General features: G+C 46.4%; 8 protein-coding genes across 9 annotated transcripts; 5 read left to right on the forward strand and 3 right to left on the reverse strand.

Annotated features, from left to right (window-relative positions):
- The first annotated feature begins 189 nt into the window (after window positions 1-189).
- Window positions 190-2,323, forward strand: LOC6598070 (asparagine--tRNA ligase, cytoplasmic). The gene is made up of 2 exons (XM_026987405.1): window positions 190-292; window positions 424-2,323. Exons 1-2 carry the CDS (start codon window positions 262-264, stop codon window positions 2,064-2,066), a joined length of 1,674 nt encoding a protein of 557 aa, XP_026843206.1. The 5' UTR covers window positions 190-261; the 3' UTR covers window positions 2,067-2,323.
- A 192-nt stretch (window positions 2,324-2,515) lies between these two features.
- Window positions 2,516-4,517, reverse strand: LOC6598069 (general transcription factor 3C polypeptide 5). The gene is made up of 4 exons (XM_002023092.2): window positions 4,341-4,517; window positions 4,084-4,285; window positions 3,893-4,022; window positions 2,516-3,840 (listed from the first exon to the last, which is right to left on the reverse strand). The coding sequence occupies exons 1-4, from the start codon at window positions 4,458-4,460 to the stop codon at window positions 2,865-2,867; spliced, it is 1,428 nt and encodes a 475-aa protein (XP_002023128.1). The 5' UTR covers window positions 4,461-4,517; the 3' UTR covers window positions 2,516-2,864.
- Window positions 4,518-4,681: 164 nt separating this feature from the next.
- Window positions 4,682-7,579, forward strand: LOC6598068 (pre-mRNA-splicing factor ATP-dependent RNA helicase DHX16). Its single transcript, XM_002023091.2, has 4 exons — window positions 4,682-5,035; window positions 5,101-5,237; window positions 5,291-6,860; window positions 6,921-7,579. Exons 1-4 carry the CDS (start codon window positions 4,686-4,688, stop codon window positions 7,546-7,548), a joined length of 2,685 nt encoding a protein of 894 aa, XP_002023127.2. The 5' UTR covers window positions 4,682-4,685; the 3' UTR covers window positions 7,549-7,579.
- A 1,009-nt stretch (window positions 7,580-8,588) lies between these two features.
- LOC6598066 (protein l(2)37Cc) lies at window positions 8,589-10,147 on the forward strand. Its single transcript, XM_002023089.2, has 3 exons — window positions 8,589-8,652; window positions 8,867-9,301; window positions 9,360-10,147. Exons 2-3 carry the CDS (start codon window positions 8,870-8,872, stop codon window positions 9,756-9,758), a joined length of 831 nt encoding a protein of 276 aa, XP_002023125.1. The 5' UTR covers window positions 8,589-8,652; window positions 8,867-8,869; the 3' UTR covers window positions 9,759-10,147.
- Window positions 10,148-11,538: 1,391 nt separating this feature from the next.
- LOC6598065 (aromatic-L-amino-acid decarboxylase) lies at window positions 11,539-15,251 on the forward strand. 2 transcript variants are annotated; one of them, XM_026988065.1, is made up of 3 exons: window positions 11,539-11,694; window positions 12,643-12,728; window positions 13,718-15,251. In XM_026988065.1, exons 2-3 carry the CDS (start codon window positions 12,649-12,651, stop codon window positions 15,063-15,065), a joined length of 1,428 nt encoding a protein of 475 aa, XP_026843866.1. In that variant the 5' UTR covers window positions 11,539-11,694; window positions 12,643-12,648; the 3' UTR covers window positions 15,066-15,251. The 2 variants fall into 2 exon arrangements, with proteins under 2 accessions (XP_026843866.1, XP_002023124.1); XM_002023088.2 differs by lacking the exon at window positions 11,539-11,694 and adding an exon at window positions 12,397-12,574.
- Window positions 15,133-16,995, reverse strand: LOC6598064 (protein anon-37Cs). Its single transcript, XM_026988064.1, has 2 exons — window positions 16,937-16,995; window positions 15,133-16,840 (listed from the first exon to the last, which is right to left on the reverse strand). Exons 1-2 carry the CDS (start codon window positions 16,942-16,944, stop codon window positions 15,316-15,318), a joined length of 1,533 nt encoding a protein of 510 aa, XP_026843865.1. The 5' UTR covers window positions 16,945-16,995; the 3' UTR covers window positions 15,133-15,315.
- A 2,547-nt stretch (window positions 16,996-19,542) lies between these two features.
- Window positions 19,543-20,631, reverse strand: LOC6598063. The gene has a single exon (XM_002023086.2). It carries the CDS (start codon window positions 20,605-20,607, stop codon window positions 19,582-19,584), a length of 1,026 nt encoding a protein of 341 aa, XP_002023122.2. The 5' UTR covers window positions 20,608-20,631; the 3' UTR covers window positions 19,543-19,581.
- Window positions 20,632-20,987: 356 nt separating this feature from the next.
- On the forward strand, window positions 20,988-22,553 carry LOC6597983 (alpha-methyldopa hypersensitive protein). The gene is made up of 2 exons (XM_002023085.1): window positions 20,988-21,062; window positions 21,336-22,553. Exons 1-2 carry the CDS (start codon window positions 20,988-20,990, stop codon window positions 22,551-22,553), a joined length of 1,293 nt encoding a protein of 430 aa, XP_002023121.1.
- Window positions 22,554-24,306: the final 1,753 nt, after the last annotated feature.

Here is a 24,306-nt window from a genome sequence, read left to right on the forward strand (position 1 = left end):
ACCTAAATCCGATCATCCTTGAGATGATTTAAAACCAAAAAAAAACCTAATAAGCAACCTAAGCAAGGCTTTCAAACCTTCGATGGTTTTACACCGAAATGTGCTAAAAAAACAAAAAACATCGCCATTCTGTTATCGAGGTGTACGCGACTATCGAATAAGTGGATCTGATCTGATGAAAATTTGAGCAGATTTTAAGAAGATTTTTCGCGAGATCCGACAGAAAACTACACTCCTTATTAGTCATCATTGTCGAACAAAATGCCCGCTGATTTGGCTGACTTAACCTTAAGTAAGTATATTTGTTGTTTGTTAAAGAACCACATGTGCCTGCCTGCCGTCCACGTTGTCAATCGCTGCAATGTGCATCAATATTCATACTTATACGTCCGTGTGTGTATGTGTCTGCTCCTTCCTGTGCAGGCGCCCTCTTCACTTCTGAGAAGAGCGGCAGCGACGAGTCTGGAGACGGCAGCGAGGCCAAGCCCTATAAGAGCATCCTGCAGGCGATGCGCCATGCCGGCAAGGAGCCGTTCCCAACAATCTACGTGGATAGCAAGGACCCGAACGCCACCGAGTCCTTCGAGCCGGCCGCCAAGTCCCAGCTAAAGAAGATCCAGAAGCTGTTCGTGCGCGAGGGACACAAGAACGCCGAGAAGCACCAGCGTGAGGCTGGGGATGCCGAGAAGCGCCAGCAGAACCTCGAGGAGGCGCGCAATGTTAAGATCTCGGAGGACCCCAGTTGGCCCGTGGCACGTAAAATCCGCATCATGGAGGGCACTGAGAACCGTGGATCTCGAGTGAAGGTCTATGGCTGGGTGCATCGCTTGCGGCGTCAGGGAAAGGCCCTGATATTCATCACGCTGAGGGATGGCACTGGGTTCCTGCAGTGCGTGCTCAACGACCAGCTCTGCCAGACGTACGAAGCTCTCACCCTGAGCACCGAGAGCACTGTTGTTCTGTTTGGCACTCTGAAGCTGATCCCAGAGGGCAAGACCGCACCCGGCGGTCATGAGCTCAATGTAGACTACTGGGAGCTGATCGGACTAGCGCCACCGGGTGGCGCCGACGCTATACTAAATGAGGAGGCGCAGCCGGATGTCCAGCTGGACAACCGGCACATCATGATCCGTGGCGAGAACACCTCCAAGGTGCTCAAGATGCGGTCTGTGGTGATGCAGGCCTTCCGGGCGCACTATTTGGCACGTGGTTACAATGAGGTGACGCCTCCCACATTGGTGCAGACCCAGGTGGAGGGGGGCTCCACGCTGTTCAAGCTTCAATACTTCAGTGAGGAGGCCTATCTCACCCAGAGCTCGCAACTGTATCTGGAGACCTGTCTCCCGGCTTTGGGCGATGTCTTCACTATTGCCCAAAGTTATCGGGCGGAGCAGAGTCGCACTCGCCGCCATCTGGCCGAGTACACACACATAGAGGCGGAGTGTCCCTTCCTCACATTTGACGACCTCTTGGATCGCCTGGAGGACCTCGTCTGCGACGTGGTCGACCGTGTGCTGAAGTCCCCATGGGGCAATCTTGTGAAGGAGCTGAACCCCGACTTTAAGCCGCCAACGAAGCCCTTCCGACGCATGAACTATTCCGATGCCATCAAATGGCTGAAGGAGAACAACGTGACCAAGGATGACGGCACATTCTACGAGTTTGGCGAGGACATCCCAGAGGCCCCCGAGCGCAAGATGACCGATGCCATCAACGAGCCCATAATGCTGTGTCGCTTCCCGGCCGAGATCAAATCGTTCTACATGTCTCGCTGCCCGGAGGATAAGACTCTTACCGAAAGCGTAGACGTGCTGCTTCCCAATGTAGGCGAAATCGTCGGGGGCTCCATGAGGATCTTCGACAGTGAGGAGCTGCTCAAGGGCTATCAGCGCGAGGGCATCGACCCCAAGCCCTATTACTGGTACACCGATCAACGCATCTACGGAACGCTTCCACATGGCGGCTATGGTCTGGGTCTGGAACGCTTCCTCTGCTGGCTGCTCAACCGCTACCACATTCGCGAGGTTTGCCTCTATCCCCGTTTCCTCGACAGATGCAAGCCCTAAGCATCCAGCTATCCATCTTGCGTCAGCATTTAGACAGCAAATCCTTGAACTCAACTATTTAAAGCTTGTGCTCTATTCATAGTCTCTAACCATCTATCTGTATCTGTATCTGCATCCAGCTATCCATCTTGCGTCAGCATTTAGACAACAAATCCTTGAACTCAACTATTTACAGCTTCTGCTGTATTCATAGTCTCTAACCATCTATCTGTATCCGAAATTTTCAAAATAAAGGCCGCGCCTATGCTTGATCAGAATTTTCTGCTGTTGATGGGATTTTTCTCTGTCTAGTGTCGATCGGCAGAGATCCATCAGTAGCAAAGATGAGGAGATCCATTAAGAAGGGGGAATGATAGTGATAAGCCCATCGAAAGCCTCGGAAAGTCTGCCTCCGAGCCCAGCCGATTAGGAGATAGAAAAGCAGCCAAAATTGCAAAAAAAGAAAAACATATTTTTTGGTAATTTTATACTGATTTGAACTCATTCTCATTCATCTCACAATCCGGAAAACATAATTAAATCAAAGAAAATTGTTGAAAATTTATCGTCTGAATGTCGTCTTTGCCCAGAAATGTCCTGCTCGTCATCATCCTCCTGCATTTCAAGTATCCGATCAGGGGAATGCATAATACTTAATTAATGCGTATTTTGCCCTTCTTTGATGCTTCATATAAGTAAAGACGCCAGACGCTTGGACGATCGTTTCGCCTTGAGAATGTATGCCTTCGTATTCTGCTTTCTAGAAAGACTTTATTGACTTTACTAAATAAATATAAAAAGGCAGCCACCGGATCCGAATCAGCTCGTGATATTATCGAACAGCTGTTCGATGTCCTTGTCCACGTAGTTCTCGGAGCTGTTCATTGTCTGGGAGTCGTCAAGCTCCATGTCCTCTTCCTGAGTCTCCTCATCTTCGCCATCGTCCTCCTCATCGGCCTGTGGCACCGCCTCAACCTCGGCCATTAGGTGCTCCTTGCGGTAATGGCTGCGCAACAGGTCGCTAATGGTGGCACAGACAATCTGTCTCACCTGAGCATCGAAGCTGGGAGGGAGCCACCCGGTGCGTTCGTTGCAAATGGCGCCAGTAAGGGGGGTGGGAATCTTCTCCAGCATATCCTGAATTTTTTGGATGCGGACGTCGCAGTAGCGAAGCATGCACTGCCTGGAGCGGGGCAACTTGTGCTCGTCGAAGTAGGGATAGTCGATATTCTGGACAAGATCGCACTTTGGCTCCTCGGCCGCAGCAGCAGAGGTCATTTTCAGTTTGGCCGACTTCCTGGAGTAGACAAACTCGGAGACTCCAGTGCCAAAGCGCAGGCGAAAGTCAAAGGTCTGGTAGTGCCGACTGTTGAAATCCTTGCGCGGATCGTAGCCATAGCGCACGTACAGCGTTCGCCAGGGTCCGTTGCTGAAGTAAAAAGCTAGCGACGGTATAATGCACTTGAGCTTGTCGGTGCCCACGCCAGACTCGTACAGTAGAGCTATGCGCGTCCATATGGGGCACTCATCGAATAATTTCTGAACGCGTGCAAATTGTTCATCGGAAACGTACTTCACCTTGAGGCGTTTTAAAATTTGCGCGTCTGCCTGGGTGGGAAAGGTGTCCTGCATGTTGAATGAGATCACATCATAGCTGTCATACGTTGACTTTGTAAGCACTCCCAGTACCTCCTGCAGGCCATCCTCCGCCCCGTCGATGCGGTAGTTTCCCGTATGGACAAGGTCCACACGGGCAAACAGCTCGGGCAGGCAAAGGAGCTGACTCTGCCCGCGCCTGCAAGAAGCGGCTGTTATTCTGGTCTGATCGTCTGAACCCTCGCACTCACTTGAAGAACTCCAGGTCGGTCACGTCCGTCGGCTGCGTTTGCTCCAGGGCATACGTGAGCTTCGTCGCAGCGAGGCCATTGTCACTCTGTGGCGTGGCCCACAGCGGCAAGTACTGAAAGTCACAGAGCGCTAGGACAGTCCGGGGTTATTGTCTAATAGCTGCCTGGTTAATCTCGGTGCGAGAACTCACATTCAAAGGAGAAGCTGCGGCTGCAGTGCCCCAGAACGTGAACGAAATACTGTGGAGGTCGCAGCTTGTCCCGCTTATGCCGCCGCACAGTGACCGAGAGCAGGACGCCAGTCTTGTCTGTGCAATCTCCAAAGGCGGGCTTATTGTAGGGGTTCTGTGGATGAAAGCGCAGTTCCAGTCGCTTTACCTCATCGCCCAATACCTGGGAACAAGCAGATGAGAATGCAGATCGAACTGTGAGCGATTCAGCCACTTACTTTTGAAACGTTCACAATGCCGCCCAAGGTGCCCAGCATACGGTCCGGATGGACCACACGGCCAGGGTACTCAATCAATTCATATTCCTTACGGGGATTGAAACTCAACTGACGCGACATAGTTGGTTGGAATAAATTGGTTTTAAAACATTCTCAGCACGCCGCCTGACATTTTGGATGGCTTTTTTCGACCTCCCTCTCTAGGTAACTCACCTTGCAACCTTCCTAGAGATGCGTTATTTTATATCGATAAGTCGATCAAATTTATGGCATGGCTGACTCACCTTGTTGTGCTGACACACCGTTTCGATTTTGCGCCTATTGATTGTTTATTGTTTACGGAAAATGTCGAGCAGAAGCAGGAAACGTACGGCTGGCAGCAGCAGCAGTGCTGAGGAGCCGGACAGCGAGGAGGAATCGAGGTTGAAGGACTTGCAGGAGCGAGATGAGTTCGCCAATCGTCTGAAGCAGCGGGATGAGGACCGCACACGCAAGGTGGTAGACTCCGCCGGTGGCCGCAAGGCTATCGAGGAAGCCACCAAACGCTTGAAGCTGGAGCACGAGGATCGGGACAAGATCGTGCCACACCTGCGCCTGCAATCGCGACGCCAGTACCTTGAAAAGCGCAAGGATGACAAAGTGGCCGAGCTGGAGGCGGATATTTTGGACGACGAGTATCTCTTCGAGGAGAGCGTGTAAGCGACTTTTCATGCTCAATGGGTAACCGTTTAGCACTAATGATCCGTTTTTCGCTTCCCAGGTTGACCAAGCGCGAGCGGGAGGAGCGCCAGTACAAAAAGCAGCTGCTGAACATCGCCAAGGAGCATGAGAAGGCGCGGGAGCTAGAGCGCGTACAGCGCTATCACATGCCGCAGGACATGAAGAAAGGCGAGCGCTGTAAGTGAATCTGCAAGCTGCGAATGCACACCTGATGTTCTTCTCTTTCTCAGCTGAGTATGTCGAGGTGGACGACTTCGAGAGGCAGCCCAATCCCGAGCAAAAGAAGTGGGAGGCCGAGCAGTTGGCCTCAGCCCGTTTCCAGTTTGGCGCCAAGGACGTCAAGGCCGAGGAGGAGTATGAGCTGCTGTTGGACGATCAGATTGATTTCATTCAGGCCCTGACGCTCGACGGCAGTCGCGAAAAGTCCTCCAGCCGCCAGCCGGAGTTAACGGAAAAAGAACGCAAACGGCTGACACTGGACGAGACGCGTCGCTCGCTGCCCGTGTATCCGTTCAAAGAGGATCTCATTGCCGCTGTTAAGGAGCATCAGGTGCTGATCATTGAGGGTGAAACCGGTTCGGGCAAGACCACCCAGGTGCCACAATACCTGATCGATGCGGGATTTACCAAGGACAAGAAAATGATTGGCTGCACGCAGCCGCGTCGCGTGGCTGCCATGTCTGTGGCGGCTCGCGTAGCCGAGGAGATGGGCGTCAAGCTGGGCAACGAGGTGGGCTACAGCATACGCTTCGAGGACTGCACCTCGGACCGAACCATCCTAAAGTACATGACGGACGGTACGCTGCATCGTGAGTTTCTCTCGGAGCCCGACTTGGCCTCATACAGTGTGATGATCATTGACGAGGCCCACGAGCGCACTCTGCATACGGACATCCTCTTTGGCCTGGTCAAGGACATTGCTCGCTTCCGGCCAGAGCTTAAGCTGCTCATATCGAGCGCCACCCTTGACGCGGACAAGTTCTCGGCCTTCTTCGATGATGCGCCGATCTTCCGCATCCCCGGAAGACGATATCCGGTGGACATATTCTACACAAAGGCGCCGGAGGCGGACTATATTGATGCCTGCTGCGTTTCTGTGCTGCAGATACACGCCACTCAACCCTTGGGCGATATATTGGTGTTTCTGACGGGTCAGGATGAGATCGAGACCTGCCAGGAGGTTTTGCAAGACCGCGTCAAGCGTCTGGGCTCGAAAATCCGCGAGCTGATCGTCATTCCCGTCTATGCCAACCTTCCAAGCGACATGCAGGCTAAAATCTTCGAGCCCACGCCCCCGAATGCCCGTAAAGTGATCCTGGCCACCAACATAGCAGAGACCTCTCTGACGATCGACAACATTGTCTATGTGATCGACCCGGGGTTTGCCAAGCAAAACAACTTCAATTCGCGCACCGGCATGGAGTCCCTGATGGTGGTTCCCATTTCGAAGGCATCGGCAAATCAGCGAGCCGGTCGAGCTGGGCGCACCGCGCCGGGCAAGTGCTTCCGTCTGTACACGGCATGGGCGTACAAGCATGAGCTGGAGGACAACACGGTGCCGGAGATACAGCGCATCAATCTGGGCAACGCAGTGCTTATGCTCAAGGCCTTGGGCATAAACGATTTGATACACTTTGACTTTTTGGATCCACCCCCTCACGAGACACTCGTCCTGGCCCTGGAACAGCTCTATGCTCTGGGTGCTCTCAATCATCATGGGGAGCTGACCAAGCTGGGTCGGCGAATGGCCGAATTTCCTGTGGATCCCATGATGGGCAAGATGTTGCTGGCCAGCGAAAAGTGAGTAGTGAAGTAATGTTGTTCCAAAGCAAAAACTTTATCGTGAAGATTCTTCCACAGGTACAAATGTTCTGAGGAGATGGTCACGATTTCGGCAATGCTGTCGGTGAACAGTGCCATCTTCTATCGGCCCAAAGACAAGATCATACACGCGGACACGGCCCGCAAGAACTTCAACCACATGCACGGCGACCACCTGAGCCTGCTGCAGGTCTACAATCAGTGGGCGGAGACGGACTACAGCACGCAGTGGTGCTACGAAAACTTCATCCAGTACCGCTCAATGAAGCGGGCGCGCGATGTCCGGGAGCAGCTGGTAGGCCTGATGCAGCGCGTCGAGATCGACATGGTCAGTTGCCTGCCGGAGACTATAAATGTGCGCAAGGCGGCCACTGCCGGATATTTCTACCATGTGGCGCGCCTCTCCAAGGGCGGCCACTACAAGACCATCAAGCACAACCAGACGGTTATGATTCATCCGAATTCTTCGCTTTTCGAGGAGCTGCCCCGCTGGGTTCTCTACCATGAGCTGGTCTTCACCTCCAAGGAGTATATGAGGCAGGTTATTGAGATCGAAAGCAAGTGGCTGCTGGAAGTGGCCCCTCATTACTACAAAGCGAAGGAGTTGGAGGACTCGACGAACAAAAAGATGCCTAAGGGCGCTGGGCGGGCCGAAATGACACAATAAATCTGTGGTTTCTCTCTTTCCAATTTTCCAATTTTATGTTTGAATCTAACTTATCGATAACACTTGATTCCGTTGTGAGGAGTAGAGTTCAAGTAAAATCCATGTGAACTGCCATTTCAAAACATTGTTTGGTAAAATTTGTGTGTAGAATGTAGTTCATGTATCATCAGTGATTTCATACGATGATGCGCGATGATCATTAATTTTCATGCAGTGATTAGATTCCTGATCAGCATCGAATTTCTGATCGTTTCCCATCAGTGGCTCAATATGGCTGATAGAAATAAATGCCCAAATTTTTTCAAATTTACATTCAGGTGTCACTTATGGTAATTACATAAAAATGTACTTAATATACACAGTTGTACAGTTACCATGAACAAATATTAATTTAGTAGACATTGTTGTTGAGCTTTTTTTTTTTTTGAAATTTTATAGACAAATCCAACAAAGATGAAACCGTATACTGTATGGTTAGTGATGAAACTTAAAATTAACCAGTCTTGTAGAATCCTTGACGTAGAACGATTAACCTATTATAAGCCAAGGGGGTATATCAATTTTAATTATTTAATAATGCTAGCGCAGTTTAGGTGGAAGATTCAGTGTTTTTTTTTTAATGAATCTATAAGAAGAATTTACAATAGTTAATATTTTCCGCCATATACCTCAAGTAGTTGAACTATTTAAATAGAGGGGTCTTAAGTGGGCTAAGTTCGGTTTTTCATCATACGAGACGCTATATTGTTGTTGAGGAACCAAAATTGAGGCAAAAAACAATCTAAGTCAAGTATTTAAAATAAGCCAGTCAAGTAGAAAATAGATTCATTAAATGGATAAAATTATGTGGACGTAGCTAACTGTTCTATCTAGCAAATAATATTCGACGGAATATCAAAATCGGGGAATATAGAACTTGAATTCGTCAGTATATTACGGTATATTTTTAAAATGAGACGGTAGGTTTTTTGTATATTTCTGAGGGTATATTAGCTGTATATTAGCGATAAATCCACGGTCACACTGCTCTCACGGCTAAAATTTTGTTTTAAAATAGAAATTGTGTGTTAATTTTTAATAATTCGCATTTCAAAGTTGTTAAAAGTAAGTTCCAACATCTTGCCGCTCACGCAATTTCAGAATTATGTTATTACGGCATAAAAACATGAACACTGCACGTTGTCGGCCAACTATGACGATCTAACCTAAAAAGTTGATGAAATTGATAAGTCTAGTCGGCTTTTTATTTACATACATATAGAAATAAATACATAGTTAGGCACATTAAGCCAATAATTTTCTTCTTACTTTCGCACAGACTATGGCTGCCCAGTTTTTCAATCGCATTGGCCAGATGGGCCTCGGAGTGGCAGTGCTCGGCGGCGTTGTTAATTCCGCATTATATAATGTGGAGGGGGGCCATCGAGCTGTGATCTTTGATCGTTTCACCGGCATCAAGGAGCATGTAGTTGGCGAGGGCACGCACTTCTTCATACCATGGGTGCAGCGACCCATTATTTTCGACATACGCTCTCAGCCCCGCAACGTTCCAGTCATCACGGGCAGCAAGGATTTGCAGAATGTTAACATTACACTGCGTATCCTGTACCGTCCCATACCCGATCAGCTGCCAAAGATTTACACGATTTTGGGCCAGGACTACGATGAGCGTGTCCTGCCATCCATTGCTCCTGAGGTGCTGAAGGCAGTCGTCGCTCAATTCGATGCCGGAGAGCTGATTACTCAGCGCGAGGTGAGTTTTGATAGAAACGATAATATGCTTTTTGCTAATCTTTGTGCCCAACCTCCAGATGGTTTCGCAGCGCGTATCACAGGAGCTGACCTTGCGCGCCAATCAGTTCGGGTTCATTCTGGACGACATCTCTCTGACACACTTGACCTTTGGCCGTGAGTTCACGCTGGCCGTTGAGATGAAACAAGTTGCCCAGCAGGAGGCAGAGAAGGCCCGCTTCGTTGTGGAGAAGGCCGAACAGCAGAAGCTAGCATCGATCATTTCGGCCGAGGGTGATGCCGCCGCTGCCGGTTTGCTGGCCAAATCGTTCGGCGAGGCTGGTGACGGTTTGGTCGAGCTGCGTCGTATTGAAGCCGCCGAGGACATTGCTTACCAACTGTCAAGATCCCGTGGCGTTGCCTACTTGCCCAGTGGCCAGAACACGCTCCTGAATCTGCCCTCGACCATTGCGCAGTAGCTCGGCGCGTCTAGTTCCGTTAAGTTGTAACTACCTTTAGCATTTACTAAGTACTTTTCAATTTGTTTCCGCTGAAATACGCACTATTGTAATGTGCCCACTGACTGACTGGAATAATGAAGCGAAACAACCAAAAATTTGTCCCTTGTCAATGGTTTTTCCCCACTCTTCCTTATTATGCTTGGATCGATTGTCGCAGCGTGTGCCTCAATGTGGCTCAACTTTCGTTGTCTCCCTGTGAGCTGTTTAGGCCCACCCCGCGAATTGGTTTATAAAATCGAGATCTATCCAAACTGAATCCAGTTAATCAATGAAACCTAAACCTAAACAACAAGAGATGTTGGTTATGTGAAGAAACAATACAATAAATAATACACATTATTTGCATAGCTTGAAGTTTAATCCCTGGACTGTGTACGTTTATGCACTTGAACTGCGAGTAAGATGTGGGCAGAGTCTGGGCTATCTCATTGGATGCTTGTCAAGCTGTTTCGGCTTAATATTAATTAATCCTCCAAAAGGCGATGCACACAACATTCAACATTATTTTGCTTACTTGTGGCTCTCCCTTGTGTTCTTTTGCTGGTTTTGTCTGATTATGCAGGCCCTACTTAAAGGCGCCATCTCATTCTCATGAGCGCATGCATAATAGTCAGTCTTTTCTATGCTCTCCCTACTCAAGTCAGCCATAAATCAAATTGTAGAAAAGTCTCCCCCATTCGACCCCATCATTCAGCACTCGCCCAGGAGGTGAGCACATATTTGTGGGTGGTTTGTTGCCTGAATGGGTGTTGGGGGTTGGTTGGGAATGCTCTCAACGCGTTACAATCAGAAGCAGAGCCCAACAGGGCATGGAATAAAAATCTGTTGATTCAGTCAAGTGATTTGCCAAAGTGGCTTCGTTGAAATGTCAGGCACACTCTCCTCGGCGCGTAGCAACAGTTGGCCAACAACCCACCCCCTGCTGAACAATCCAACAATCAGCTCCACATCCCCGTCCCAGGCTCAACAGGATATGGAACTCTTTGACGTCACCAGCATAGTGGAGTGGAAGATAACACGAGCGGATCGGGCCTCCCGGACCACGTCACAGTTGATGCTCTGAAAACCTGTTTTCAAAAGCGCGAAAAACGTACGAATGGAATAATGATAAATGTCTCGTTTTCTATGAATTTCAAAAAATCGCTGCCCGGTGTGACGTGACTCATGACGGGGGATTCCTGGACCGCACTCGCACGGTCCCCATAAAACGATACCTGGGAACGGCGCTTGGAGGATCGTGCGCAGAATTCAAACCATTCTGAGAGGTCTTTCAATTTTAAATGGGCTACTATTAATTAATTATTAATATAATTGTATTAATTTATTGGATTTTATGGAAAGAAAAAGTTTCCATAAACTTCTTAGATCTGTCCATTCTAGTTCGTCAGTAGCTTCCAAGAACATAATTCAAGATCGAGCTGTCCCAGCTCTGAACCATTCAATTCAGAGGGGTCTTCTTACAGCTTTGACTGGGCCCGAGTTTAATGTCCTGCTACTGAGTCACGCGCAAATTAATGCATGTTCCAAAATAACAACCAAAAAATCACCAGAAGAGCGCAATAACAAATCAAAGAGAATCGCACAAACAAGTTGAGAATGTTGCAGTCCGGAGCCACGGCCGAGCGGCTTGAACCGGTCCTGCTTGGGCCGTACCCGTGCCCGATGCGGTGGCTGTGGGCTGCTGCTGGGCTTTAAAAGCCTTGGCCAAGTGCGAGCAGCGCTCAGTTGACAAGCGAACGGCGAGCTCCGAACACTACACCGAACACCGCACACCGAGCACCAAGTGGGTCCATCACAGCTCAGAAAGCATCGCAATAGACCAAAAGATTTAGTTCGAAACGGAAACAAAGCGCGACAAGTGCTAATAATTAAAGGCACTTACCTAAAGTACACGGTGAGTGGCTCTATATACAATATTTGCATGGACGAATGGACATGTGCGAGTACATACATATGTATGTGCGTGCAAACACTTAAAGTGCTCTGGCAACATAATTACTGCAACTGTATGGAAATGGACACACAATTCTATACGTATACGCAGTGGTGTACCTAGTGCTTTGATGCGAAGGCATCTCGAAGCACATAGCCCCACGCGTCTATCCCAATTTTAAGTATATGCGGAATTCCTTGGCTTTACTGCTTTTGGGGCTTTTGGATTTACAAGTTGTGTATCTGTGAAATAAGTTTTTCATCTTTAGTCACGGGCTAAAAGTGGCTGCCTCCAATGCCAACTTGTTTGCGTTGCTTAAAAGTGAATTAAATCGAGTAAAATACGAACAAACTCATTAATGCAAAAACCAGCCTGCAATTCTAATTATTAAATAAATTACACTGAGCCGAAAGTAGTGCCAAATATGTGTAACTATTTAAGCGACAATGCAAAACTCACAACTCATAAAAATCTGAGATTCCCCACATAGGTATAAACATTATTTCACGGTCATTCGGTTGGGGTAGGGTATGTACAAGTCGCAGTGACCCCATACCTACAAAAGTTCGTTGTTGGGCCGCAGCTGCTGTGCTGATTAGCATTATCAATACATATTCACTACATTTACTAACAAAACTTGATATCAACATTCAGGCTTTTCCCATTGCCTACCTAAACCGCTCAGAGCATCGACTTCACTTAGTCTTTAAATTGCAACGAACCTAAAATGAGCGACCTAGCCACTAATACCACTAACAAACCCCAGCAAACTAACGGTAACGGTAATGGTAACGCTAAAGCTAACGCCAAGGTGGAAGATAAGCTGGATCCCAAGGTCTCGGTATGTCGAGCAAAGAGACACATAGATCCATTCTGTACTTACCAGTGTCCCGCTCTTTCTACTTAAAGATCGACATGGAGGCCCCGGAGTTCAAAGACTTTGCCAAATCAATGGTGGATTATATAGCCGAATATTTGGAGAACATACGAGACAGGTAAGCGATCTAACGAGCGGGACAGACAGAGAGTGAGTAAGCGTGTATCGGAGTGTTTCAATTAAATTTAATTTAAACACACAGATACAGATGTGATACATATTGGCCTGACCTCAGCGTGCGGTGCGGCGCGGTGTTAATTTGAAAGTTCGTTCTGTTTGATACAGAGCAAGTGAATGACATTTAGCACATGCAAAGGTATATATAGTCATGGGAAAGTCTCTCCGATCCGACCTTTGCTTTGTTGCATATCCAGCTCGCTCTCAGCGGCCTTCCTAGTTCTCTAAGGCTAAACACTTTCATTTTTGAACACGCTTTTTTTTGTTTTCCTACTATCTATAACTTTACTACTGCTCTTGGCCAAACCAAATGAAGCTAATCGTTTATTACAGCATTAAATAGGTTTTAATGTTGGCGTTTCAAGGGCGTCTTTGTACGTGTCTTACGTGTATGCCACGGGCAATAATGATTGCCGTTCCATTGTTCTTTGGTAAATCTAACGGTTTCTTTTTGACTCTCCATTGCCTTGAATATATACATATATATTCATTCATGTATCGTGTTGGATAATGTATATAACAGACTTTGAATTAGCAGCTGAGCTTGTACCAGTTGCTAGAAACTTACTTAAAAAAGACTCCACCCAACCTTAAACATTGTTCCACTTCTCGGCTTCCAAAAATGTTCATTCTCCCGAATGTATACATACTGTATTTTGTTCACTACTTTCTAGAAAGAACATGGGTAAATGAAGGTAATTCCATTATCTTGTCTTCGCCCACTTCTGTACACCCATACTATTGATTTCTTATTTACAACTGGCAACAATCTGGGGATGCGATGCTGCTGTTGCGAGTATCTACACACACAATATAGATGCTTGGGGTTTGGTTTGGTGTGAGGATAACTAAGTTTCAAATGCAATTAGTAGAAAGCGTTTGCTGAATAGATGGGTAGACAACTGGCTAATGTAATTTTCCTCTTTGCAGACGGGTCTTGCCTGAGGTGAAGCCCGGCTACTTAAAGCCTCTGATTCCGGATACAGCGCCCGAGAAGCCAGAGAACTGGCAGGACGTGATGCAGGACATCGAGCGAGTGATTATGCCGGGGGTGACGCACTGGCACAGTCCCAAGTTTCACGCCTACTTCCCGACGGCAAACTCGTATCCGGCCATTGTGGCGGACATGCTGAGTGGAGCGATCGCCTGCATAGGGTTCACCTGGATCGCAAGTCCCGCCTGCACCGAGCTGGAGGTGGCGATGATGGATTGGCTTGGTAAGATGATCGATTTGCCTTCCGAGTTCCTGGCCTGTTCGGGCGGTAAGGGAGGCGGCGTCATCCAGGGCACCGCCAGTGAGTCCACTTTGGTGGCCTTGCTGGGCGCCAAAGCAAAGAAGGTTAAGGAGGTCCAGGCCCAGCATCCAGATTGGGACGAGCACACCATCATTGGCAAACTCGTCGGCTACTGTTCTGACCAGGCGCATTCCTCCGTGGAGAGAGCGGGACTTCTGGGTGGGGTCAAGCTGCGTTCGGTGCCGTCGGAGAAGAGTCGCTTGCGGGGCGAGGCTCTGGAGAAGGCCATCGAGCAGGATCTGGAGGATGGCCTGATACCTTTCTATGCTGTTGTCACCCTAGGCACGACCAATTCGTGCGCTTTCGACCGCCTGGACGAATGTGGTCCAGTGGGAAACAAGCACAAGGTGTGGATCCATGTGGATGCCGCCTACGCAGGCTCTGCATTCATCTGTCCAGAGTACCGGCATCTGATGAAGGGCATCGAGGCGGCCGACTCGTTCAACTTTAATCCACACAAGTGGATGCTGGTCAACTTCGATTGCTCGGCAATGTGGCTAAAGGACCCCAGCTGGGTTGTGAACGCCTTTAATGTGGATCCACTCTACCTGAAGCACGATATGCAAGGCTCTGCTCCGGACTACCGCCACTGGCAAATTCCCCTCGGACGACGGTTCCGCGCCCTCAAGCTCTGGTTCGTCCTGCGGCTGTATGGTGTCGAGAACCTGCAGGCACACATCCGCCGCCACTGTAACTTTGCCACACAGTTCGGGGAGCAGTGCGTCGCTGACAAGCGCTTCGAGCTGGCCGCAGAAGTAAATATGGGCCTCGTCTGTTTCCGGCTCAAGGGCAGCAACGAGCGCAACGAGGCTCTGCTAAAGCGCATTAATGGCCGAGGAAATATCCACATGGTGCCGGCGAAGATACAGGATGTGTACTTCCTGCGAATGGCCGTCTGCTCGCGCTTCACTCAATCCGAAGACATGGTGTACTCTTGGAAGGAGGTCGCCGCCGCCGCCGACGAGATGGATGCTGAGCAGTAAGTCCAGCTCAGCCTTTGGGTTGTGACATGTTTAGGGAATTTACATCGCAATAAGATGGACCGGGAACTACCGTTCATCGCCACATCACTATTTAGTATCTTATCATCGTATCGTTGTCGTTGTTGTTAATGCTTTAAATGTATATTATGCTACTTTTAATTAAATTGATCTGCTTAAAAAAACAAATTGTAACTAAATTTGGTAATTTTGACTAGGATTTGTTTTGTACCGACTTGGGAAGCCAATTCCATCAGATGTATTGCTTGATGTTGTAGTATTCGATAATTCGCTGCGCTTCTCGTATGCCACTGGATCGCGCTGCATCGATGGTGCCGAAGCCATGCAGAGCCGTTGCATCGCCGGCAAAGAGCAGACTGGGAGCTTTTCCACCCAGCGGAGCAGCCAGACGCTGGACATCGCGGACACTGCTGCAGGTGGAAAAGTACGGACGCCCTCCGAGATAGCAGGCGGAGGTGCTCCATTTGGAGCGCAGAATTTCCTGGGGATAGGGCACCAGAGGGTTGCTAATACATTTCCTCAGAAGCGTTGTTATTTGTTCCAAGAGCCTGGTGTCCGGCAGCTTCTCAATCTCTTCGTAGTATCCACCACCTACGCGCACCTCCAGCACATGCTGGCTACTGGGTACCTGAGATATTTCCACTACCTGTTGTGTCCAGCTCCGTTCGGCTTGGGGATCGGTCACGCGATTGATAAGCGTGCCAAGGGGTCGCAGGTTTCTTCTGAGCCACAGGCGTATGGGTAGATTGTAGGAGAGATAGATCTTGACGGGGCTACCGAATCCCAGGTTGCGTATGGCCATCATCTTTTCCTGCGGCAGCGAAGGTCTAAACAGGATGCCAGCGAAGTTCTTTAGCACACCCAGGGGCAAAGTGCAAATGATGTGATCTGCATTGTACAAACTTCCGTCAAGGCAGCCAACGCTATTGTGGTGTCCGAGTGCCGACGGCGTCCATTGTATCTGACCAACGGGCTTGCCCGTTTGCAGCTGCTCCTTGCCCAGACGTTGGGTCAGCTCGTCCACAATATTGTCCAGGCCGGTGGGCACATAGATGGGATCCGGTTGCACGGGGCAGCTGGTAATATGATCTATGTTGACGTACTCCAAGCAGCAACCCAGGACGCTGCTAAATTCCTTGAACAGCGACTGGAAGATCTCCCTGGCCGTATTTTGCTCTTCTGGCTTAAAAGAGAGTCCGATCGCCTTGTTGCTCTCTGTCCTAAAATAGGCCATCACGTTGTCCAGCGAGTGAAGGTCACTGCCAGTCTTGACTTTGTCGGAGACCTTCAAGCCTCCACACAGCTGACGGAATAGAGCATCGATCAGGTCAACCATGGCTGGATTAACTTTATTCTGGTCGTGGTCTATTTGGACGTACTCGGGCCTGTCCGGTTGCTTAATCCGCTTGCCCAACCCCTCGACATTACGCAGCAATTCATACGTAGAGTCTTGAGAGCCATCGATGGGCACCCATTTGGCACCCAGTTCGCAAAAGGTGTCGCCAAAGCGCTGCGAGTTGATGCGCCCTCCGTAGCGTTCGGTGGCCTCCAGGACAACAGTCCTCCGAAAACCATGCGACAGCAAGTGCTGAGCGGCCGATAGACCAGCCAGACCGGCGCCTATAACCACGATCCTGGCATTTTGACGGGCCGACTCCAGGTCCAGATTGCCGATGGCGTGGCCGTGGTTCTGGTTACTGAGATCCGATTGGAGTGCCGTGGCATTGTATAAGCTGCGTCTGGCGGATAGTTTGTAACTGCAGACAAGAGGATGTTGATTACATTTCAGTATGCGCCGCATTTCGGTAGCATCCGCGTCCGCTTGCCAAGGTGATTCCTGCAGCAACACTTACCATTGCATAGCAAGCGATACTTTGCAATTTGGAGTGTGCTGTGCTGATGTGCCTAGATGAAAAAAACAAAATATAATATACAATTTTGAACAGATGTTTCCTTCATAATGATTGAACGAACTTAACCCATTCAACCCCCCATTTATTTAAGCAGCTGTGCAACTGGAGTTGAACCGCGGAAAATAATACTGTATGTAAATTGTTCTTATAGATCCAGTTTTTAATCCTTTTTTAACAAACATTACAATAAAAATTAAACCGAATATCAAAATCGAGGAATATGACTTCCAATCATGGGCAATGAACGATTAACCCATTGTCGACCAGATCTCAGATCTCTTTTGCCGGAGTCCATCCGCAGCGTCGTTTTCAGAAGTTAAAAAAAAAGAAAATGTTTTTAAATACGATATTGTGAAAACTATAGATATCTCAGTTGACTTTATGAGTTCATCCATATTTCAATTTGCCAATACTTTTGGCCAACTATAAGTTTCCCTCCCAATATTATAATATTATTTTTTTTTTATTATTACTATATACTATACTATATTATATTTCTATAAGTCCTTTGGCATTAAGCAATAGGTTTGGTCTCCTTAATATTATTTACCTGTGTTGTTAAGATACGATATATGTATGCAATGTACGGATTCAAAGCTTAAAAAAACCAAACGAAACAAAAAAATATCAATATTTGAAAATATATACCTAAAAAAATGATCAATTTTGAATTTGAAAACTTAATATTTTTACGAAGGTAAGCTGTAACGGCAAGTTGTTGTGTCCGATTTCTAACGGCATTTATCAGCTTTTCAGTACAACCAGATGTAACATACTTAAGTTATGGAAAAAAAGCACAACCTCTGAAAAAACATTAACAAAACATTTTAAACCACACTTTTAAAAAAAACCCGATGATTCATAAAATATTTGTAAGGCCGCAAATCATTCAGAAAAGGGTCAATATTGTTGCCAAGTGTTATAGTTTCTAATATCTAATTTTTACAATATATTTTATATGTCGTTTGGTATTGCTCTTCACATCTGTCTCTCTTTTTTCTATTTTTCTCACACCAACAGCCGTTTGTAACCAACTTGATTCAGTGTAATATCACAGGAGTCTGGATACAACTTTTGGCTAATTTATTGATCGGCTATTGATGCTGGTCAAGAATATATATATTTTATGGGGTCGGAAACGCCTTCCTTCTGGACGTTACACACATCCACTTTCACCACAAATCTAATATAGCTCTATATTAACTAATCTTATATAGTTTGAGTGTTGATTATTTTGTTGTTTAAGTCGTTGCAATAACAGAATAGAGGGCAAATTGCTCTATGGTAATACATTGGCACGATGTAAAAGGTGGATTTCATCTTGAACTTAGATAAAGAAATATTGGAGAACGGATACTAAACAAATCTCGGGAAAATTTAAGAGGCAGTCAAGTCGAGTCAAATATGAAAAAATTTAAAAAATTAGTTTATATGATTAGATACTAATCCATCCATATATTTCATATCTTAGACATGTGAGATAGGAAAATATCTACGAAAATAATTATTCTTCAGAAAAATTAATTAATTAAGTTTGCTATAAATTATTTCCAATGTTAAGGTTATAAGATGGGTATTTTACAAAAATAAAAAAACTAGAGCAGGCTTATAATTGATATGTTTCTTTCGTTTTTTTTTTTAATTATATGAGATTGAAAATTAAAAATATAAAAATATTTTTTTTTTTTAATTATATGAGATTAAAAATTGAATATAAAAAATTTGCATATTCATTAAATACATTACCCATTAAACGTTCTTCACTGATCCAAAAAATATACAAATATAGGAAAACATATTAAATATAAAAATATGCACCGGAAAAAGTTCAACTTTTACAAAAAGTTTTTTGGAAGATTTTCCTTTTAAGTGCCTTTTATGAAAGTATCTATCTTTCGTTCAAAAGCTATTAATTTAGCATGCGTGAATGAACACCACTATGTGCCATTTAAATGGTGTTAAAAATGTCTGATTTTATTTCAAGGCCCTAGCAAAGTGAAAATATAGGCCTTTCGGAAGTTTTTGAAACCCTTCAGTTTTACAAGGGATGTTATTAAAGTTTCTGGCACAGGTCACATTTTGCCTTATCAAGACCCAATGGTCATGCTGTGATGCTGTGAGAGAACTAATTGAGATTGAGGCATCGTTGGACATTCGTATGACGTCCATCAATAAGAATTTCCATGATCGCCTTGTCTTATAAATAGTGTGTTTGCAACATCTCAAAATGTAAAAATTTGTAAAAAAAAAATGGTTCGTAAGTGGGTCGGAATTTGTTGTCGAATTGAGGAATATCAGCCTCCAAGTACGGATTGTACTGTACTACCACAATGCGAGCTCTTACATATACGACCACATTTTTACATTTTTTAATTTCCGCAAAAAGTATTGACTTTACTTGCCCGTATGGTCTTTCAGATGATGGTCATCCGTTTATTTCACATGAAACAAACAGAAGACATATTTCAAGATCAGGAATGTAGTTTCTGCAATATAGAATCTGCAATGTACCCTTATCCAAGAAAACACACACATAAAACAACGGATTTCACTTCAATTCAATTTAATATAATAAGCGCTTCAAATCAGCGACTACAGATGGAAGCATCAGACGTATCGATCTTCGATCCTTCCTGCAGAATGAGTGGATGCAGGACCTTGCATCCGGCATAATGGAGTCTGTCCAGGGCCTTGCCGAGGATGCGTGTCTGTTCGTCTGGGCAGAGCTCGCGTTGCATTACGACCAGCTCCTTCTTCAGGCAGTCTTTCAGGTCATCGCGTCCGAAGATACGGTAATTAACGAGCGGCATTTGTTTGGGTAGACGACGCTGCAGCTCTTCAAACTGGGCCCAGTAGCTGTCCGTCTTCAAGGTAAAAATGTAAACCATCAAAACAATTTTATTGCTAGTCGCCACACGCTCCAGTAGCAGCTTGTTGTTGCTGGGAACCACATCGTGGTCGTGCGACTGAAGGTCGTCGATGATCAGCAGATTCATGCCACAGTCGGACAGCTGGTTCGCAAACTGGTGCAGAAACTTCTGCTCAGCGTCCGGCACACTGGTGGTCCACGAGTAGGTCTGCACGTTTTTCTGCCACGGAAAGTACTGCCGGAGTGCCGTGGCCGTAAGTGTTTTGCCCACGCCCGGGGGTCCGATCAAAGCCACGGAACGGAATTTTTCCTTGACACTCAGGGCATTCTCTATGCGGTTGAGGGCCTGCTCCTGGTTCAGCACCTGTTGGCCTATCTGCTGGAAGATCTTTAACGTGTCCAGTGGCTGACTGCAGTAGACAATGGGGGCCTGTTCGAGGGGCCTTTCGGCCGAGTGGAGCGTAAGTGGCTTCAGAGTTTTCTCCCACCATGCCAGCATCTGATGGGATGCATCACAGTACCAAGCCATCAGCCTATTGGATGCTCCAAAGTACCATGCCGACAGCTGGTTGGATGTTCCAGAGTACCAGGGTACCTGAGGAGACTCCTTGCTCGCCGCAACTTCCACGTCGGACTCACTCGCCGCCATCTGCGCGCCGAATGTTACGAGCAGTGCCACCGCAATAATAGTCGTTACTCCGCCCATCTTTGTAGCTATCAGAAAGTGGTTCTGTGTTGACATTGTTAGTGCAGAAAATTTAGAAACTATGAATTTATATATAAACACAACGACCATAAATATCTGTGTGTTTTTTCCTACTAACTGTTTATACTGTGTGATATGTTAAGCAGTAAAAAATAAAAGTATAAGCCTGCTGCCATTTCGAAACCTTAGGGGAAGTGTGCCGGTTGTGGGCACACCCCTCGTCCATTTGAAAATGCACGCTAAGCAGACGCTACTAATCAGAGTATTGTGAGTGGCGCTTGTGAGCTGTGAGCATAATAACGAAATTTGCAATAAAAAAGCATTTGCAATGAAAATGTATTTATCTTTCTTACCGTCCAGTAGGATTATTAAATTACTAATACTTTTGTTTTTCTTCAAACTTTAAACACGAAGACATGTATCCAGTCTGCACTGGTGGTGGTAAATCTCAGCGAGAAGTTTTCAAATCAAACTTCACCAATCCTCCAATCGTGAATGGTCACTTGCGCAAATTATGAAGATGAAACTTTGTCTCGGCCGGACAATGGACTATATTCAGTGTTTGTGTACCCTTAAAGATTGAGTGTGAATTAGAGTATTTACATAGTTATTGTTTACAAATGAATCAGGCCGATTCTTCCATTGTTCCACTCCGATTGATCCATTGAATCATAATCATATTCTTGCTTTGATTGACGCTGGATGGCATTTACATTATCATATTTTCACCACTGACTTCAAGAAACTTTTATCATCTTTCCTAGATTTGCAGTCCCGCCTGCACTGAGCTTGAAGTGGTGGTCATGGACTGGCTGGCCAAGTTCCTGAAGCTACCCGAACACTTCCAGCATGCCAGCGACGGACCTGGCGGTGGTGTGATTCAAGGCTCGGCGAGTGAAGCAGTGCTGGTAGCTGTTCTGGCCGCTCGGGAGCAGGCCGTGATCAGCTGCAAGGAGACGCATCCCGAACTAAGCGAGAGCGAGGTCCGAGGCAAGTTAATCACCTACTCATCCGACCAGAGCAACAGTTGCATCGAGAAGGCGGGAGTACTGGCGGCCATGCCCATTAAGTTGCTGCCGGCCGACGACGATCTGATCCTGCGTGGTAATACGCTGAGGAAGGCAATCGAAGACGATGTGGCAGCTGGACTGATACCGGTCATATGTATTGCCACCTTGGGCACCACAGGGACGTGCGCCTACGACGACATCGATTCGCTGGCCGATGTCTGTCAAGCCTTGAATGTGTGGCTGCACGTGGATGCAGCATATGCAGGGGGCGGCTTTGCTCTTGAAGAGTGCACGGAACTGCGCAGGGGACTAGATCGCGTGGACTCGCTGAATTTCAACCTGCACAAGTTCATGCTGGTTAATTTTGACTGCTCGGCTATGTGGCTGAAGGACGCAAACAAGGTAGTGGACAGCTTCAATGTAGATCGCATTTACCTGAAGCACACGCACGAGGGCCAATCTCAGATTCCGGACTTTCGCCACTGGCAGATCCCCCTGGGCCGCCTTTTCCATGCCCTCAAGGTGTGGATTACTTTCCGCACGCTGGGCACCGAGGGACTGCGCAGCCATGTGCGTAAGCACATCGCGCTGGCGCAACAATTCGAGGCATTTGTGAGGAACGACTCGCGTTTCGAAATGGTTGCCCCCCAAGCACTGGGATTGGTCTGCTTTCGTCCTAGAGGTGACAATGAACACACCGCTCAGCTTCTTCAGCGACTCATGGAGCGCAAAAAGATCTACATGGTGAAGGCGGAGCATGCTGGACGCCAGTTCCTCAGATTCGCCGTTTGCGGTATGGATGCAAAGCCCTCCGACATTGAGTTTGCCTGGACAGAGATCGAGACGCAGCTAACGGCCCTCCTGGCTGAGAAATCGCTGGCTGCTCGGAAACCTAGCAATGTCTCCGAGCTGACGCAGCACTTTCAGATGCATCTGGCCAGTGATAGCGGGACACACGAGAAGTCGCAGTGACGGAAATAGCGCCCGATTTATATACAATTGAACTATTTATGTTTAGGATGTCCTTAAGTTGTTTTGTAGATGTTAGAAATAAATTCAATTTAAATCTGAAAAAACCGAGTATTGCTCTTGCGTAGTTAGTTAAATGAAGAAACCATTTGAAAATTATGAAATTTCTGTACACCGTAGAATCCGGCTAGTGACCATAGCGACAAAAACTCGATGACTTGGTTGGTCCCCAATCAAACTCCGCATTTAGCGACAAACCGCTTATACCGACGATATTTTTCACAATTCAATCGGCTATTGCGACGCGCCGAATAACAAATTCAGCGAAATAATGCCAAAAATGGTCCCAGCAGCTCATTCTCAAGTGATATTGAAAACGAGGATGACATTCCTCTAACGGTTTGTGCAAGAGCCTTAAAAAATCAGCTACGAATACATTTTTTCTTATTGACAATGGTGTGCCGATTTTTGAGGAATATATTAACATTTATTACAATTTTTGTTTTGATTAAAAAACTAATTTTTAACCATAAAACCGAAGTACACTGAATCATTTACTTTCTTGGAGAAATTACACCTTCAAGTCTTTTCTTTTGGATATTCTCGCACGCGTCGCTGAATACCCGATCCGGTGATCCGTGCTCCTAAAAACACTATCGATATACTTTGTATGCCAGAGCTGCCAGATCGCTTAATAAATATAAGCATATGCTCGATATATGATATTAAAACTGCCAACCACCCTATTCCTCAGCTTGAATAAATAATATATATTTACCAATATTTACCTGGGAGAAACTGTTTCAAAACATATATATATATATTTTGGACTAGCGGGATTCCCGACTAGGAACAATCAAACTATTAAAACAAACTATTATCTAGCTGTCTGGCAGCACTGCTCTGAAGGGCTGCAGAAAGATTGACGTTCGTGACAATCGATGTTCATCGATTGGCTCTCGCCCGTCAGGTTCGGATCGAATCGCAAGAGTATATTCTCTTGTAATCGTGCCCCTACACTCCCTATAAAATTGGATTTAGCTTAGAGCTTCGATTTTGTTTCCAAAAAATTTTGGAGTTTAAGGTGAAATATCGGCTAATCGAAATCCTCCTCCAATCCTGTTTTTTGAATGATACCACTAACCATACAGTATATACTGTATGGTTAGTGATGATACCTTGTCTGCATACCCTGGCTAGAAAATTTGAGATTTCCAATTTCAAATCCAAACGTCATGCATGTATAATTGCATCATAGGAGCGGGTATCCAGCGACGGGTTAGAAAATATCAAATATCCAACAAAGTAAATTATTCAGTGTAATTCGGTTTTATGGTTAAAAATTAGTTTTTTAATCAAAACAAAAATTGTAATAAATGTTAATATATTCCTCAAAAATCGGCACACCATTGTCAATAAGAAAAAATGTATTCGTAGCTGATTTTTTAAGGCTCTTGCACAAACCGTTAGAGGAATGTCATCCTCGTTTTCAATATCACTTGAGAATGAGCTGCTGGGACCATTTTTGGCATTATTTCGCTGAATTTGTTATTCGGCGCGTCGCAATAGCCGATTGAATTGTGAAAAATATCGTCGGTATAAGCGGTTTGTCGCTAAATGCGGAGTTTGATTGGGGACCAACCAAGTCATCGAGTTTTTGTCGCTATGGTCACTAGCCGGATTCTACGGTGTACAGAAATTTCATAATTTTCAAATGGTTTCTTCATTTAACTAACTACGCAAGAGCAATACTCGG

This window comes from Drosophila persimilis, unplaced genomic scaffold, assembly GCF_003286085.1.
Source record: "Drosophila persimilis strain 14011-0111.01,24,50 unplaced genomic scaffold, DperRS2 tig00000124-arrow-pilon, whole genome shotgun sequence".
Taxonomy (NCBI): Eukaryota; Metazoa; Arthropoda; class Insecta; order Diptera; family Drosophilidae; genus Drosophila; species Drosophila persimilis.

Excerpts from the sequence above, each read along its gene's own strand:
- LOC6597983 (XM_002023085.1), top strand. The coding sequence starts at position 20,988 with ATGTATCCAGTCTGCACTGGTGGTGGTAAATCTCAGCGAGAAGTTTTC. Across the intron at positions 21,063-21,335 it reads ACTTCACCAATCCTCCAATC|ATTTGCAGTCCCGCCTGCAC; the intron begins GTGAATGGTCAC and ends CATCTTTCCTAG.
- LOC6598063 (XM_002023086.2), bottom strand. The coding sequence starts at position 20,607 with ATGTCAACACAGAACCACTTTCTGATAGCTACAAAGATGGGCGGAGTA.
- LOC6598065 (XM_002023088.2), top strand. The coding sequence starts at position 12,461 with ATGAGCGACCTAGCCACTAATACCACTAACAAACCCCAGCAAACTAAC. Across the intron at positions 12,575-12,642 it reads AGCTGGATCCCAAGGTCTCG|ATCGACATGGAGGCCCCGGA; the intron begins GTATGTCGAGCA and ends TTCTACTTAAAG. Across the intron at positions 12,729-13,717 it reads TTGGAGAACATACGAGACAG|ACGGGTCTTGCCTGAGGTGA; the intron begins GTAAGCGATCTA and ends TCCTCTTTGCAG.
- LOC6598066 (XM_002023089.2), top strand. The coding sequence starts at position 8,870 with ATGGCTGCCCAGTTTTTCAATCGCATTGGCCAGATGGGCCTCGGAGTG. Across the intron at positions 9,302-9,359 it reads AGCTGATTACTCAGCGCGAG|ATGGTTTCGCAGCGCGTATC; the intron begins GTGAGTTTTGAT and ends CCCAACCTCCAG.
- LOC6598070 (XM_026987405.1), top strand. The coding sequence starts at position 262 with ATGCCCGCTGATTTGGCTGACTTAACCTTAA. Across the intron at positions 293-423 it reads TTTGGCTGACTTAACCTTAA|GCGCCCTCTTCACTTCTGAG; the intron begins GTAAGTATATTT and ends CTTCCTGTGCAG.
- LOC6598068 (XM_002023091.2), top strand. The coding sequence starts at position 4,686 with ATGTCGAGCAGAAGCAGGAAACGTACGGCTGGCAGCAGCAGCAGTGCT. Across the intron at positions 5,036-5,100 it reads TATCTCTTCGAGGAGAGCGT|GTTGACCAAGCGCGAGCGGG; the intron begins GTAAGCGACTTT and ends TTCGCTTCCCAG. Across the intron at positions 6,861-6,920 it reads ATGTTGCTGGCCAGCGAAAA|GTACAAATGTTCTGAGGAGA; the intron begins GTGAGTAGTGAA and ends ATTCTTCCACAG.
- LOC6598069 (XM_002023092.2), bottom strand. The coding sequence starts at position 4,460 with ATGTCGCGTCAGTTGAGTTTCAATCCCCGTAAGGAATATGAATTGATT. Across the intron at positions 4,286-4,340 it reads GCATTGTGAACGTTTCAAAA|GTATTGGGCGATGAGGTAAA; the intron begins GTAAGTGGCTGA and ends GCTTGTTCCCAG. Across the intron at positions 3,841-3,892 it reads ACCGACCTGGAGTTCTTCAA|GCGCGGGCAGAGTCAGCTCC; the intron begins GTGAGTGCGAGG and ends CGCTTCTTGCAG.